Source organism: Haliotis cracherodii, unplaced genomic scaffold (genome assembly GCF_022045235.1).
Source record: "Haliotis cracherodii isolate W230 unplaced genomic scaffold, xgHalCrac1.p SCAF_13, whole genome shotgun sequence".
Classification (NCBI taxonomy): domain Eukaryota; kingdom Metazoa; phylum Mollusca; class Gastropoda; order Lepetellida; family Haliotidae; genus Haliotis; species Haliotis cracherodii.
In genome coordinates, this window is record NW_027266268.1 from 33,923,797 (window position 1) to 33,941,194 (window position 17,398).

The 17,398-nt window shown below is 41.4% G+C and overlaps 2 protein-coding genes across 2 annotated transcripts in view; both read right to left on the minus strand.

The window, feature by feature from the left end:
- LOC139459213 (dipeptidase 1-like) overlaps nucleotides 1–7,099 on the minus strand; it is a 19,032-nt gene extending 11,933 nt beyond the window's left edge. The window contains exons 1-3 of the mRNA XM_071240668.1: nucleotides 6,983–7,099; nucleotides 4,557–4,668; nucleotides 2,002–2,158 (exon numbers count right to left, since the gene is read on the minus strand). Of these exons, the coding sequence (XP_071096769.1) occupies nucleotides 2,002–2,158; nucleotides 4,557–4,668; nucleotides 6,983–7,028 (315 nt within the window). The 5' untranslated portion in view covers nucleotides 7,029–7,099. The remainder of the gene's footprint in view (nucleotides 1–2,001; nucleotides 2,159–4,556; nucleotides 4,669–6,982) is intronic.
- Nucleotides 7,100–15,805: 8,706 nt separating this feature from the next.
- The window catches only part of LOC139459214 (protein mono-ADP-ribosyltransferase PARP15-like), a 31,099-nt gene continuing 29,506 nt past the window's right edge, over nucleotides 15,806–17,398 (minus strand). Inside the window, exon 15 of the mRNA XM_071240669.1 lies at nucleotides 15,806–16,673. Within this exon, the coding sequence (XP_071096770.1) occupies nucleotides 16,381–16,673 (293 nt within the window). The 3' untranslated portion in view covers nucleotides 15,806–16,380. The remainder of the gene's footprint in view (nucleotides 16,674–17,398) is intronic.

Sequence of the window (17,398 nt, forward strand, 5' to 3'; positions counted from 1 at the left end):
CTCTATGTGTACAAATTGTTGCTGTGGATGTAGGGGTCAGCCGGTATGTGAGAAGTCGCTGATAATCGCGAATATACAGTCCGGAGGACATGTTGCTTAAGGTTCAACAAAACATGTTCTGCAATGGAAATGGAATGTATACATATATATGATTATGGGGGTGAGGTGGAATTGGCTTGAATGTCGCATTCCGAATTATTTCATGTAAACAGCAACGTCTATATATATATGTATGTATGTAAGTATGTATGTATATGTGTGTGTGTGTGTGTGTGTGTGTGTGTGTGTGTGCTGATGCCATGTTTAATGTGCTACCCCACTGAGATACCATGCGGCAGATTGATATTGATTCCAGTTGCTCCGAGTCTTTTTTTCGTCTTAAAACCGAACACCAAGCAGGGAAACAACAAGTACCATCTTTTAATGTCTTTTAGCACGGCACGGTCGGTTATCGAACATCGACCTTCCGCTCTCTGGGCAGACGCTCTGTGCACTAGCCGAAGTAGGCGGTCACATGATGATATATTACTATTAAGGAGGTGTGTAGTCAGAACCAATGGGGACATCGTTTTGCATATTAATTCAGAACATTTCATACAAGGTCAGCGATGGTATGAAATGTCAATGAGAATATGTTTATACAAGGTCAACGAGGTCGTGATTATATACGGTGATCATATAAGGGCATGTCTATAGAGAATCAATAAAATATTAATATACACTATAATACGACACAATCCTTTGAAATTCCTATTTGGCCAAAAATTAACCCTATGGAATATGAAGGTATCAAAGTGAATCTGAGATTTGAACTCCAACCAACGGATCCTGAGAACTAAGTGAAACAACTCCGTATGTCATATAGCAGTGCCTTCATCCAATGAACCACGAGAACAATGGAAAACTTCAGCTTGCGGAATGATTATTTTTATCAACATGACTGACATAAATGTTGGCTGTGACATTTCACGGATAGGCAAATAAACCAGAATACTTTGACATACATACCTAACACCGCCTGTAAGGGGTCATATTAATGTACGTGAATGTGTGTTATATGAGAAGATAACATATCTTGTGTGTTGCCAATTTAACCTACATTCTTGAAGGTAACACATAGAGTGTGGGCTAAGTGCAGAAAGGTCGGGAACACTCACATCGCTTCCGTGCACTTCATTTATTATTGGGGGCACGGGTGGCCAAGTCGTCTAAGGCGCCGCGATTCGCTGTGCAGAGTTGCGCCCCTTGGGCATGCCAGAAACCTATGATTGTGGGTTCGAATCCCGGTTCGCCCCAATTATGTTTCTAGGTGTGTCAGCACCATACCCGTGCTCATAGGTTTCACCGAAGTGGTAAACGTCTGAGACCTGCATCACTTCGGGCTTTCCTCCCACATTAAGCTGACACGCCGTGATATAACTAGAATACTGTTAAAAGCGGCGTTAAACACAACTCACTCACTCATGTATTATTATAAAATATCAATATATATCCCTAAAGCGTTGACGATTTATGTTTACATCGACACTAATTCCCATGCTTATTTTACTGTTTGCAGCTTGCCCCTTTCCTTAACCTAAAAGAAGATTCGTTCCAGTCTATCGACCAATGTACGAAAACACGACAAACCAGTCCTGACTACGAGCAGTTTGATCAAAGAATCCCTACTTAATATTTCTGCTTGTTTACCGGTATAGTTAGTATCTTAAAAACACACCACAGTGAAAGTCACAATGGAATATTGCTGAGTGCGACGTTATACAACAAACAAATTGTTTCACAATACTACGTGGTCTAAATGGCAACCGTGTAATAGTTAGAAGGTACCCTATCAACTTAAAAAGCAAAGGTGAAAGTGACACAAGAAGATGACTGTGAATTTTACTATGTCCGTTTGAGCAAAGACAAAACAAATTGATAAAATGGACACGAGAATGGCACGAGCCGCTATTCGCCTTGGCCCGAAAAAACAAGGATGTTGTTGTAGATGACTAAGATTACCTGAGCTCCCAGTTCTCCTTGTCGTATTCGGGGGATGTCTGTTTGGGCCAGAAACTCGGGGTCAACAGGAAACTGTGACCGAGTGTCTTTTTTCAGATCCACTTTCTCCAGATCGCCCTTGAAGTTTTTTATGATGTGCCAGCCGAGATCGTTATGTCTGCACAAACACAAGCACTCATTTCACAAAACCGAGATCATTATGCCTGCACAAACACAAGCACTCATTTCTCAAAACCGAGATCAGTATGCCTGCACAAACACAAGCACTCATTTCACAAAACCGAGATCATTATGCCTGCACAAACACAAGCACACATCCCCCATTGCCAGGATGTTTATGCCTGCACAAACACAAGTACACATCCCCCACTGCTAGGATGTTTATGCCTGCACAAACACAAGTACACATCACTCACTGCTAGGATGTTCATGCCTGCACAAACACAAGCACACATCACCCACTGCTAGGATGTTTATGCCTGCACAAACACACGCACACATCACCCACTGCTAGGATGTTCATGCCTGCACAAACACAAGCACACATCACCCACTGCTAGGATGTTTATGCCTGCACAAACACAAGCACACATCACCCACTGCCAGGATGTTTATGCCTGCACAAACACAAGTACACATCACCCACTGCTAGGATGTTTATGCCTGCACAAACACAAGCACACATCACTCACTGCCAGGATGTTTATGCCTGCCTAAACACAAGTACACATCCCCCACTGCCAGGATGTTTATGCCTGCACAAACACACGTGCACATCACCCACTGCCAGGATGTTTATGCCTGCACAAACACATGTACACATCCCCCATTGCCAGGATGTTTATGCCTGCACAAACACACGTGCACATCCCCCACTGCCAGGATGTTTATGCCTGCACAAACACAAGTACACATCCCCCACTGCCATGATGTTTATGCCTGCACAAACACACGTGCACATCACTCACTGCCAGGATGTTTATGCCTGCACAAACACATGTACACATCACCCCACTGCCAGGATGTTTATGCCTGCACAAACACAAGCACACATCACCCACTGCTAGGATGTTTATGCCTGCAAAAACACAAGTACACATCACCCACTGCCAGGATGTTTATGCCTGCACAAACACAAGTACACATCCCCCACTGCCAGGATGTTTATGCCTGCACAAACACAAGCACACATCACCCACTGCTAGGATGTTTATGCCTGCAAAAACACAAGTACACATCACCCACTGCCAGGATGTTTATGCCTGCACAAACACAAGTACACATCCCCCACTGCCAGGATGTTTATGCCTGCACAAACACAAGTACACATCCCCATCTGCCAGGATGTTTATGCCTGCAAAAACACAAGTACACATCCCCCACTGCCAGGATGTTTATGCCTGCACAAACACAAGTACACATCCCCCACTGCCAGGATGTTTATGCCTGCACAAACACAAGCACACATCCCCCACTGCCAGGATGTTTATGCCTGCAAAAACACAAGTACACATCACCCACTGCCAGGATGTTTATGCCTGCACAAACACAAGTACACATCACACACAGCCGAGATCATTATGTCTTCTCAAACACATTCATTGATTCCATACATGGGAGATGTTTATGGCTTCATAAACACAATCACTCATCTCACTCGGATGAGAGTTTTATGCTGAAACAACCACCATTACACATCTCACACATCCGTTATTATTATGCCTCCAAAAGCGCATTCATTCATCTCACACGGCCAATATAATTATACTTGCACAAACACAATAACACATAACACAACAGAAATTGTACAAACACATTCATTCATCTCACACAGACAAGATCGTTATGCCTGCGCAAACATAATCACGCATATTACAAAGACGATGTCCTTATGCCTGCACAACCACTATCATAAATCTCCTCTTGGTTTGGATGTCTTGATATGAAGAGTTGAAGTGAGTGAGTGAGTGGCTTTACGCCGCAATGAACAATTGTCAAATACGGTTGAATCTATAGAAGTAGCAAACGGATGAGTACAAACACAGCTCACTCAATTACTCACTTACGCCTCAATGCAAGTTCATTCTGTGTGGACCGCCTCCGTGGTCTAGTGGTAGAGCTTCCGCCCGGAGAGCGGAAGGTCCAGGGTTCGATCTCCGACCGCGTCATACCAAAAGACGTTAAAAGATGGTACTTGTTGTTACCCTGTCTGGCGCTCGGCATTAAGAGGCTAAAACAAGGACTGGTCGGCTCGGAGTCAGTATACTGTGTCTGAGGGGGTATTCATGTTAAACTGCGGCATGGTATCTCAATGAGCTAGCTAGCACTATAAATCGGCATCAGTCCGGACTAGTACAAGCAGCCACACAAACACACACACGTACATGCACGTCCCTATATAAGTGCAATTATCGACGTTAAATCCAATTTCACCTCACCTCACCTTATTCTGTGTGTCTCTTATTATGATACGGCTTGACGCAAGTCCAAAATTTACGCTGACGTTAAAACCAAGATTACGTAATTGTATCAAATCTTTGAAAAATCCAACTTACCCATCTACAAGTGGCACTCGCTTCAGTATATTCCTGGCTTGTGCTTCGTATAAGTCAACTTTGGCATTGTCTGGAGGCATTATCAGAAATGCCTTCACACCGTTGATGGCGACTACAACGATATATGGCAGGTGTTATTAAGCTTATTCGTGTGAGAACATGGTAAGAAAAGCGTGACATTAAATTACTGCTAACGTCTGCAGACTCGCGAATTAATTTCCCAAACGGCCCAAAACATCCGTTATATAAGTAAGAATAGAAAAGGCCTTTATCGCGATCGGAAAGAGAGAGTGAGAGTCATTTGTTTCTCCTTGCCGACAAGAAATATTTTTGCAGTTTATTTTTGCAAAATAAGACCGTTCGGTTTTGAGGAAACATCCATATTATAAGTTTTTTTTATTTTGTTTGTTTGTTGTTTAACGCCGCACTCAGCAATATTCGAGCTACATGTACTTGACTGGTGTCTGTAAATAATCGTGTCTGGACCAGACCATCCAGTGATTGACTTCACGAGCATCAATCCACGTAATTGGGATACGATGACATGCATCAACCAAGACAGCGAGCCTGATCCCGTTAGTCGCCTGTTTCGACAAGCATGGGTTACTGAAGACCTGTTCTTACCCAGATCTTGTATCGGCAACAAGAGGTCACATGTAGTCTATACTTATCATGAACATCTATCTAAAAATACACGCAGCGCCGTAAAACAACGTATATCCATTCCTCTCATAATACTTCTTCACCCGTATAGAAGGTTCAAACGTGTTCTTATTGCACCGGTACCGTTGGTTTTACCTTTCGGGTTAAAACAAACATACTCACACGTACATAATTTATGATCGTATTGGAAAACTCAAAACACGAGAAGTTGGCCTGGAAGTGTTACTTTAGTTTCAGGTGTATCGATGATCTGATGTCGTTCAAAGTGACAATTTCCTACTACTGATTTACACACCTTAACTAGAAGTAAAATATACCGGTGAAAACGCCTCATCTGTTTCATATTTAGATGAACTTTCTCCTTATGCCGGACAAAACTCCAGCAGCTCAAGACTATGGTGTCTACATTTTACATCAAGTCCCGGAGTTATGCAGGTCATAGATGCAAATGCAGGTTATCTCGAAACATAATCAGGGCACAATGAGATTCGAACCCAAGATCATAGGATTTTGGCAAACCTTATGTTCGCAACTCTGCACAGTGAAATACGGCGCCTCAAGGCAATGAGTGTAAGCTTTCCGTTGTTCATCCTTCATTAAAACACATTCCCCACATGTTGTCATGAGCACCTATTCGCTAGTGCACACTTTTATACTTGTGGCTTCCATGTTCACATGTCAATGTTCTTTCTCTTCAAACTGAGAAACGAAAAATGATACTCCCACGATATTAACATATTGATAAATATTTCTCCCAACAAAGTGAAATGTGATTATTTAGAGAATAATTGTTCCCCTACGACTGGATTAAATATATAAATTTTAAATTTAAACGATTTTAATGCAGTGAGAATTTACATCAGAAGACATGTCATTTGTACCTGTCTCCGCACAAAAGAATTATTTTAAATCAGATCAAGGAAATCAGTCCTAGAACAAACGTCGTTAAATGGTGTGATAAAGTCATACTTGTAGGTGACCCAGTGCCTATATTGCCTTAAAACTAGGTACAGGAAAGTTCATTACGAAGGAACGCTATTATACCGTATTAATTTGAAAATAAACACATAATTCATTGTTACATCAATCTATTGTTTCACTAATGCTAGGATATAGTGTCTCAATTGGCTGGACATAGGACACGTCAGCTTGGGGTGGGACTGACATGTCATTATTTTATTTCAAAACACATTTTCTGCATAACTGCAATGGTGATATTGATTCAATTTTTTTGCAGATATTGTTGTCGAACTTCGAACATGTAGAATCTTAATCAAAACCGGGGGCACGGATGGCCCAGTCGTCTAAGGCACCGCGATTCGCTGTGCAGAGTTGCATCCCTTGGGCACGCCAGAAACCTATGATTGTAGGTTCGAATCCCGGTTCGCCCCGATTATGTTTCTAGGTTTGTCAGCACCATACCCGTGCTCGTGGGTTTCACCGAAGTGGTAAACGTCTGAGGCCTGCATCACTTCGGGCTTTCCTCCCACATTAAGCTGACACGCCGTGATATAACTGGAATACTGTTAAAAGCGGCGTTAAACCCAACTCGCTCACTCACTCACTAATCAAAACCACAGATGTTATGCATGTCAATTCTCAGGATTGTGTTGTGTACAATATGTTCTGTAAAGTGTCAATCATAAATAGATCTAAACGAAGTAAGAAATCAGACAAATGTCAAAATACGAAAACACATTAAAACAGAATATTGAATAAATTGAGAAATATTATATTCACTTGGTTGATAACGAAATATTTACCGCTAAGCAACAGAAATCCTAAACACGATTCCACTGGTGCCTTCATGCTTAGAGGAAATGGTTGACTGTCCGAAACCTTCACGTTTCAACTTATATGAATATATAACACTGCCCAACCATAACATTCTCAAACATGTAGGAGATAAGCCTGCCTGTTATCAGTCCGAAAATGGATACCTTTATTTTGTCTGATAAGTACATCTAATGAAATGATGTTTTCCCTTGAACACTTAATTTAAAGTATCATTTAGAAATATTGTCGGTTCATTACACGTTCCTAACATCAGATTAGTTTTGACAAACGCACAAAGATCAATGGCGTGTGTGATGACCGTTTTCACAAATTGTGACATTGTGTCCATTTTCGCGAACACCTGTCGTGATAGTACTTGTATTTTTAGAACTTTTATTTTAAACTTAGATTCGTGTTGTTGCGAAGTGATTCACACATTGTGAAACGCAAAGATAAACCCAGATATCGGTTTGCACAGAACTAAACAAGGAAGGGAGCGGATCAACCAAATACACCTGAAAATGTTACAGTGACAAAATCAAAGCAAGGGTTTCTTTCTCTAATGTACAATAATTTCTTGTTCTGGTAACTCACAAATAAGGTGGTCGATGCTTTTGCATCTTCCTATAACAAAAAAAACCCAGCAGCACCAATGTTACTTACACAAATTGCTGGCTTAAATCTGTTGTTTTTTTCAGGACTGGAAAATTCATGAGTACGGTCTTTACTCTTTCAAAGGCTGCCTGGCATTTGCAGATGTTTGGGGGAAAGCCGCTCCCTTCCTGTGAAGACGGCCATCACTCACACTACTGATCCTTGTCTGTGCGTTTGTCAAAAATAATATGGTGTCAAGCACGTGTAATAAACCGAAATTAGTCAACAATCACATATATATTTTTTTTTCTGATGTCTTACTACTTTTGGATCTATATATGATTTTAGATCTATAGATACACCTGCAATAACATATATTACTAAACACATTCCTGAGATTTGACATCTGTAGTTTTGAATAAATTCTACATGTTCGAAGTTGGACAACACAATTAGCAGAATCTGTAATGGAAATTGAAATAATATCACCATTTTTTTTTTATGTTTGTGCCAAATTTGGAAATATCCTCCCCACGTCTACCTTAAAACCTTTGGAACGTCAAAGAGCAAGAGTTGTATGATGCCTTTTGAAATCTTCAAGGAAAGATTATGCTCGATGGGTCGGTTTCACTGGTATCGTTTACTTCTAGTTCAGGTGGGTAAATCGGTAGTTGGGAATTGGCCGTCTGACATCTATAATCGTGGGTTCGAATCTCGGTTCGCCCTGATTATGTTTCGAGATAATGTCTATGACCTGCATAACTCCGGGACTTGTTGTAAAATGTAGACACCATAGCCTTGAGCTGCTGGAGTTTTGTCCGGCATAAGGGGAAAGTTCATCTAAATATGAAACAGATGAGGCGTTTTCACTGGTATATTTTACTTCTTGTTAAGATATGTAAGTCAGTAGTAGGGAATTGTCAAACTGAACGACATCAGAACATCGATATACCTAAAGTATGAATTATAATTCCTGACCAAATTCTCGTGTTTTGAGTTTTCCAATCCGAGCATTAGTTGAAGAACGCATGTGTGTGAGGTGAAACCAACGAGATCGGTCACGGTGCTACGATATCGTAGTCGGGCGATAAGGGCACCGAACCCATTGGAATCCTCAACACAGGAAAAAAGAGTATTATGAGAGGAATGACTGCATTTTGCTTTATGGCGCACCAACAATTGTACAGTTATTCGGGGCGAATAATTTTGGCCACAAAAAGAGGTGCAAAATGAAGAGGTTTAATGTGGTAAAGTGTCAGTGACAAATTTCCCGGATTAAAATGATCACAACAAGGGCATGCAAAACACGTACGATTCGGAAAAAAACGCACCCAGTGCATTAACAAAAGGGCAATGGAGCTGCACGCACTGCACGTGCTGCAGCACTATGAACGGTATTAAAGTGCAGGGTTTTGTCTGGCATCTCCGTCAATCGAACAGTGACAGTTCAACAGCATGCCAAGACTAACAGACGCGCAAAGACACAACGTGGGCCGCTTGCAGGCAGGGGAATCCCGATCAGCTGTAGTCAAGCTTTTCAAAGCTATGGGATCGGTGACAACAGCATGGGTCAACAAGTGATCGGCCAAGGTCGGGACGATCAAGAGTAAACATCCCCGCCCAAGATCGCTACATCCGAATGCGCCACCTACGTGAAATGGCGACCACAGCCACCTCAACCGCATCCCTAATACCCGGACTGCGCAGAATCTCCGACCAGACCGTACGGACCCGTTAAGAGTGCAAGACGTCCTGTTCGACGCGTCATACTGAGTCGACAACATCGTCTCATCATGATATGAGACACCAAGAATGGACTTGCATTGTGCAGGCCTAAAAATATCGGCTGTATATGATTGTTTGTACAGGCATAAGTAAATCGTTTGTGTGAGATGTATGATGGTGTTTGCGCAAACAAAAGGACATAGGCTGTGTGATGGTGGTTCTTGAGGCATACCACCCTCGTCTCTGTGAGATGAGTGATGATGTTTCTGCAGGCATAAAGATCTCGGTTTTGTGTGATGAGTGCTTGTGTTTGTGCAGGCATAATGATCTCGGCTGGCACATCATAAAAAAACTTCAAGGGCGATCTGGAGAAGGTTGATCTCAGGAAGGACACTTGGTCCTAGTTTCCTGTTGACCCCGAGTTTCTGGCGCAAACAGACCTCCCCCGAATACGACAAGGAGAACTGGGGGCACAGGTAATCTTAGTCATCAACAACACCCTTGTTATTTCGGGACAAGCCGAATAGAAACTCCCGTGTCCATTTTATTAACTTTGTTTCGTCTTTGCTCAAATGGATAAACAAAAAACACAGTCAGCATCTTGTAATCACTTCCACCTTTGCTTTGTAAGTTGACTATTACACTGTTGCCATTTGCGACCACTTGTTATTTAGGATGGTGAAACAATTGTGACTCTGACTATGGTGTATTTCTAAGATACTGACTATATCTCTAAACAAACATATATTAAGGAGGGATTCTTTGATTAAAGTGCTCGTAGTACGGAGTGGTTTGTCGTGTTTTCGTACATTGATCGAAACTACATTACATTGATGACAATAAAGGAGATGTTCAAGTGGGGTGTGAATATTCAAGACCTTTCTACGGTTGGCCCAAGACGCATTCTACGTGTGACATTCCAGTGTGACATTCAAGAAGTTAGGTTAAATTGGCAACATAAGAGTAATATTATCATCTCATGTTACACCCAATCATTCTATAGGGCGTTATCAAAGTGTTCTGGTTAAGTTGCTTAGTAGCTTCAATGATTGGCTTAGAAGGGGGCGAAATGATCGACAGCAACCTGGCCGTACTGCGCATGTATTATGACCTTGGTGTGAGATATATGACCTTGACCTGGAGCTGTGACACCCCATGGTAATGTGCATGTGTCTTGATGTTTTCAAGTCTGGAATGTCTCATATGAAAGTGTATGCATGTATGTCACTAACATTTCAGGGCAGATTCCTGTAAGGATACAAGATACAACATCCCAACCACCATGGCTTGACAGACTTAGAAATGTGAAAATGACGTTATACGTTATTACATGTTTACGTTTATCATGGTGTTCAGAGGTGTCTCTATAGATTATCGAGCTGCTACAGTAGTAACAGCCGTAGCAGTTACTGTAGTAGCAGTAGCAGTAGCTGTAGTAGTAGGAGTAGTAGTAGTAGCAGTAGCAGTGGTAGTAGTAGTAGTAGCAGTAGTAGTAGTGATAGTAGTAGTAGTAGTAGTTGAGGTAGTAGCAGCTGTAGTGGTATTAGTTGTATCAGCAATAACAGTAATGGCACCACTGTAGTAGCAGAAGTAGTAGTAATGGTAGTAGTTGTTGTAGCCGTAGCAAAAGTAGTAGTAGTAGTAGTAGTAGTAGTAGTAGTAGTAGTAGTAGTAGTAGTAGCAGTAGTGTTCTCTAAGGCCACGCTAAGCAATGTTCCAACTATATGAACGTGGTCTGTAAAACATTAGGCTATGTTTTAAATTATAAAAAAATTGACCAAATAAATCAGTAAACCAGCAAACATAATAAGGGGCTATGAGGGTATTTAATACCAACAAGTTTTTCGACAAGTTTTTATTCATACCATGTTCAGTTTTGTTTATTGTTTACGTCCAAATTCCAGTTGTATCACGGCAGTCTGTAAATAATCGACTCTGGACCAGACGGTCCAGTGAATCGGCATCGATCTTCGTAATTTGGACTCGATGACATACATCAAACAAGTCAGCGAGCATGACCACCCGATCTCGTTAATCGCCTGTTATGACAAGCATAGTCACCTCTTACGACAAACATGGGTTGCTGAAGATTTATTCTCTACCCAGATCTTCACTGGTCACATGGTCAATATATTGCTCCAATATTATAAACAACTTAGATGTCAATAAGTGTATATATACCTATGTTGTTTAGCCCTATCCATCACTGGCTTGATAAAGGTGTTAGGATCTACACCGAAACGTCGCATTAATGTAATAAAGAAGTTGTTCATCCATAGAACTCGTCTTACTTCATCACTCCAACTTCTAAATGCCACTCAAAGAAGTTACAAAATTGTTGATGTGCCGTAAAATGACAGCAGTATCTCTGTGACTCTCGTTCACTCTGTACTGTGATATAAACCATAGGAAACAAGCGTTGGATATGTTTTGTAATAAAGGGAGGTTGGAGTGTGTATAAAAACATGCCAGATAATTGAAATATTTTATTCCGGAAACAATTTGCGTCAGATATGAGCCAAATAATGGTAATGATTGAAATATTAGAATTAATATCACAAATGATTCATTTATATGTTGTTTTATACGTTATAATGACCAGTATGCGTCATAGGGGGAGTCTTATCTTAGGTCACATGGTAGAAACCGTGTATCTTGGGAAATATTTAAGATGTTATTAAGATCAAATAAATGAAATGAAAACAAGCACAGCGTTTCTGATCGGTTTTTAACACATGTAGCAAGGTATTTCCATTCTGATATTTGGGATTATCTTCATAAACTAATCTCAATGACTTTATTTGAAATATTAAAAAAAACACCTTTCCTTGATCATAAGAAATCCTTGGTAAAGGCAGTGGGCATTGCACAACACCGACTATACCTTAAGCCAGTGTTTATTATGAATCACTTGAAATATTGATGATACCAGTTGTCCGCGAGGAGGTGAGCGTATCCCCGCCGGTTGCACTCATTACAAACACATGCAAAGGCAAGTCGATAGTTCCGCTGTTAAAGTGCTTTTGGTTTCAGTGTGGTATTATATTATTTCAGATCACTCTGACCATTTCCGCATTTCTGCAAGCTGATCCTGGTATTGGCTGTGATTTTGACGGCTCTGGGTAAGTGTTGTGTAATCCCCTTGTATTTGTACATATATTTGTTTTTCGTTGTTTATGGCACAGTCAGCAATATTCCAAGACACGATGACATATACCGAGACTAACCTCTGATCCATTTAGTAGCCTTTTAGTTTGCTGTGGATCTATATTCGTACCTGGAATACCCACAGGTATATGTATATGTACTTCCTATCATATCTGACTAATTAACCTACTTGTATGTATTGATGGTATGTAATGCGTCAGCATTGATCAAGTGTTGATAAGATTCGTGTCAACGACGTAATTGGTAAAACCCACAATCATATTTATTACATATTGACTAACCAACCTGATGCATGATATCGGACGTTCGTGTTATCTTGGCTGACGATAAAGGAATAATTCCAAGTTTTAATGTAAAGGTCTTTGGTCCTCGCGCAAAGAGAAGCAGTGTCAACATGAACGCTAGGCATCACATAGGGGCTTTAGCTCCGCTTCGAACTGTACTGTCGCATTTATGTCACCTTGTGTCACCTTAATGTGGGACCGCCTCCGTGGTCTAGTGGTAGAGCGTCCGCCCGGAGAGCGGAAGGTCCGGCATTCGATCCCCGACCGCGTCATACCAAAAGACGTTAAAAGATGGTACTTGTTGTTACCCTGTCTGGCGCTCGGCATTAAGAGGCTAAAACAAGGACTGGTCGGCTCGGAGTCAGTATACTGTGTCTGAGTAGGGTATTCATGTTAAACTGCGGCATGATATCTCAGTGAGCTAGCACTATAAATCGGCATCAGTCCGGACTAGTACAAGCAGCCACACAAACACACACGCGTACATGCACGTCGCTATATAAGTGCAATAATCTTGGACGCGACGTTAAACCCCATTTAACCTCATCTCACCTTAATGTGGCAGGAAATTTCTGTGTGAAGCAGGGCTTAAACGTTCTTGTACAACTTTAGTGAAACCCATGAGCAAGAGTACGGTGCCAACAGACCAATGACAAAGTGGTAAATGGTTACGCCCAACGGTACTTTGGGATTGTCTCCCATATTAAGCAAGGACGCTGTGATATGACAACCAATTTAAAAAATGTACTGTACTGTTAAACTAAAAGCGTAAACAAACATTTTTATTTTGATAAGAAATCTCTGCTAAAAGCAGAGACGTTTGTACGATTCTGTATGATCATGAAGATGTGTTTATGAATCATAGCGATGATACCAGGTGTTCCCGAAAAGGCGCATAATGCCCCACAGGTGACACCCGTCAAAAACACATGCGAAGGAAAGTCAATTATTCACCTGAAACATGGTAAACATGAGCATGTTTTTATGAATCATAGCGATGGTACCAGGTGTTCCCGAAAAGGCGAGCGCATAATGCCCCACCGTTGACACCCGTCAAAAACACATGCAAAGGAAAGTCAATTATTCACATGAAACATGGTAAACATGAGCATGTGTTTATGAATCATAGCGATGGTACCAGGTGTTCCCGAAAAGGTGAGCGCATAATGCGCCACCGGTGAGACCCGTCAAACACACATGAAAAGGAAAGTCAATTATTCACCTGAAATATGGTACAAGTCAAAAGCAAGCAAGGAACGTGTAACCCAAAGCACTCACTCTTTGTGTATTTTGGTTGAGGTTCAACGTGTCCATTTGGGCGAGAAACATTCATCCACCCTCTTTGTGATTTGTAAACAGTCGAGTCTGGATCAGACAAACCAGTGATTAATAGTATCAGCATGTTTCTGGTAAAAAAGAACCAAGTCACCAATCCTGACTAGTCGATGCATTCAGCCTCCTCATCGGTTGTCCGGGATCAGTTCTATCTCGGTATACACACTGGGGATGTAGTCATCTTGTGGAAGTATTGTACGAAGGGGCGTTATCCCCACCCACTAAGGCGTTGATGTGTTGTACCTTCAGGGTGAACGGGGAGATGGCTGACGTGTCGAGCTACCCTCTGTTATTCGCCGAGCTGCTCCGAAGAGGCTGGTCAGAGGCAGAGCTGGAGAACGTCGCTTACAGAAACTTCTATAGAGTTTTCAAACAAGTGGAAGCGGTGAGTAGAAAGGAAGCTATCGAGCGATACCCAAAGACAAGAAGACCTTAAGTAACATGTGACCTAGTACAGTTTACAATGGAATTTCCACTGCACGGAAATGTTTAGAATAACATATAGTCCATGACATCCTTCGTTACAACACATATTTCTCAGTTTTGATGTTTTTTTCTTCTAATGCTGGAATCCAGTGACTATAAAATAGCACGATGATGTAAGCTTAATTTTTCCATTGGAATGAACGTTCGATGACAACCCTCGATAAATATAGTTACAATCCTGCGTTCCAAGTTTTGACAGCACCATATCCGTGTTCGTGGGTTTTACCAAAGTGATAAATATCTGTTAGACGTCACTTCGGGCTTACCTCCGACATTAAGCTGACACGCCGTGATATAACTGGAATACTCACTCAGTGTTCACAGGATCCGTCTAAACCGTCACGCTAACGGAATGTTATGACCCTAATCCTTACCAAAGCACATTCAGCTCTCTGGATTCCCAAACTCCGATGTAGGTCCCACTGCCTTTGCCCCAGTAATTATATGGCCACCGTGCTATGACTGAAATAAGGTAAAATGCGGAGGCAAAAGTAAAATCACTTTCAATGATGACACAATTCGTTAGGTGACACATTATTACCACGGTTAGCCGGCTCTTACTTCAAGGTAGGACAATACACCCACCAGCAATGTATATAGAGGTTATCACGCGAGTGTGTTTGGGGATGGTAAATATCCTGCATTAGGAATAAACATTGTATTTAGCGAGCCTTGGCGAGCGAGACTGTTCTTTTGATAATGATAGCAACTATCCCTGTAGTTTATCCAGATTGCCGATGGTTAATTCTGACTCGATCCCCGAATGACGAGGGCGACGCCATGTTTGTTTATACACAGTGAAAGTAGTCCCTACTTGACCTTTGATATTTGCATCTCTATCCGCATATGACCCCAAAGGATATTCTTTTTATCCGTTGGCTTTATCCTGCCGAGAAACCTACCCGTTATTTGATAAATACATATATGGTGTTGTGTATCCCTAGTCCCGTTCATGTCATGTTCCGCTCCTTCATCCTGTGTTATCCAGGTTCGGGATGCTATGAGATCGGTTCCACCGGACAGCACACTTCTGGACAGATCGGCAGTTCCAGATCAAACCTGTTTATCCAAACTGCCATATTGGCCATAAAAGCAAGACTTGTTTCATGAATAGAGCAAATAAAACAGCATCATCGGGTGATTGGCCAAATGACCTTCATTATGTTAAATTACTCATGAAAAAATCTACACAGGTGTAATATTTGTAAAACGTCCTTTTATTCTTGACAGCTATTCTACAACACATATTGGCGTGAGTACATGTACGTATACATTTATGAAAGTATCATTTGTTGTTTGTGTTGCAGATAAAATTGAAGATATACAAATAGATGCGTCGGACGATGTGGTTATGGAATGTGGGCGTGAGAGCGGGCGGTAGTGCGGTTGGGCGGGCGTTTGGGCGGGCGTGTGGGCGGTCGTGTTTTCCCCCCGGGGCAATTACACGCAAAACCAAACGCTGTCCCAACTTTGCCGCAGGAAAAATAACAATGCGTGACCGGTGCACCGAGAACGATAATATTCAATTTGTTATTAACTGGGACAAGCACATGCACTGATATCACTCACCATGGTGTTAGGTTCGTATCAAACTGTACAACATTAATACTCAATTATCATAACGGTGGTCAATACCATGCTTGGTAGACCTACAATGAATGCTAAATGTTCATAATTAAAACAATAGATGAACAGTTAAATTTAGTAGATAAACAAGTTCAATTCCTGTAGATTTGACGGAACTTGACATACCAGAGCCATATTCGTTTCATAACATAAAGCTCCGAAGAACATCATTTAACTACTCTAAAGGTAATGAGATACTCAGGGTACGCCTGTGTGTCATTGAATACGACGAAACAACTGGGTTTCTTCACGTCATCAACGGCGGAGTCGTACTTGACGTTCTTCCCCTGCCCCCTGAAGGGCGTGTCCTTCATCCGGGCTCTCCCAAGCGTGAACTTGCCAGTGAGAACACGACACTGGTACATCCTCTTCCATCCATACTTGTCTGGGGGAGAGTACAGGGGGTTGGCGGAGTGGCTCGACTTCACAGCAAAGTAACACCCTTCTCCGTACTGGGCAGCTGCAGCAATCAAACACAATCATACGCAGATCCCGAAGGGATAGGCGGGGTGAGCATCCCCTTTGTCAAAGCATACTAAACACATACATTTGGAAATTATAAATGATCCGGTATTCAAAACGAAAACGTTCATAACACTATGAGAACTCAGTTGGTGACATATTTTCAATAAACAAACCTTGCGGTACCTTCGTTTGAAAATAACTGTTGAGCTAGGGAATTTAATATAAATCTCCTTAGTTTGGAGCTATGTACACTTTACATCACGTTTTCACTTTCGGTATCAAAATAGACTCGGCTTCTAATATATACACCTGCTTTGCATTTTTCAATCTAATATAATCGTTTGTCTCCCCATACCACACACGAATGTTTAACCTCCTTAACTTATTTTGTAAGGTCTTTTATTATAAATTGCGCCATTATGGAATATTTGGCCCTCTTAAAATTGTTTGAAAGTTATTTAAGACAAGAAAACAACTGGCCGTAATAAATGACTTTAAATCTAACATAAAACCAGTAAACCCACAGCCCCACAGGGTTCGGTCTTGGGGCCATTGTAATTTTGGGTATTCATTTATGATATAATAAATAATATTAAGTGTAATATCCACTTATATGTAATTATTGATAACCCTGATTGATCAACAAAATCTTTTAAAATACTGATTTAGAATTGATAGCAAAATGGGCAAAATCTTTGGGAGTTAATATTATTCCTCATA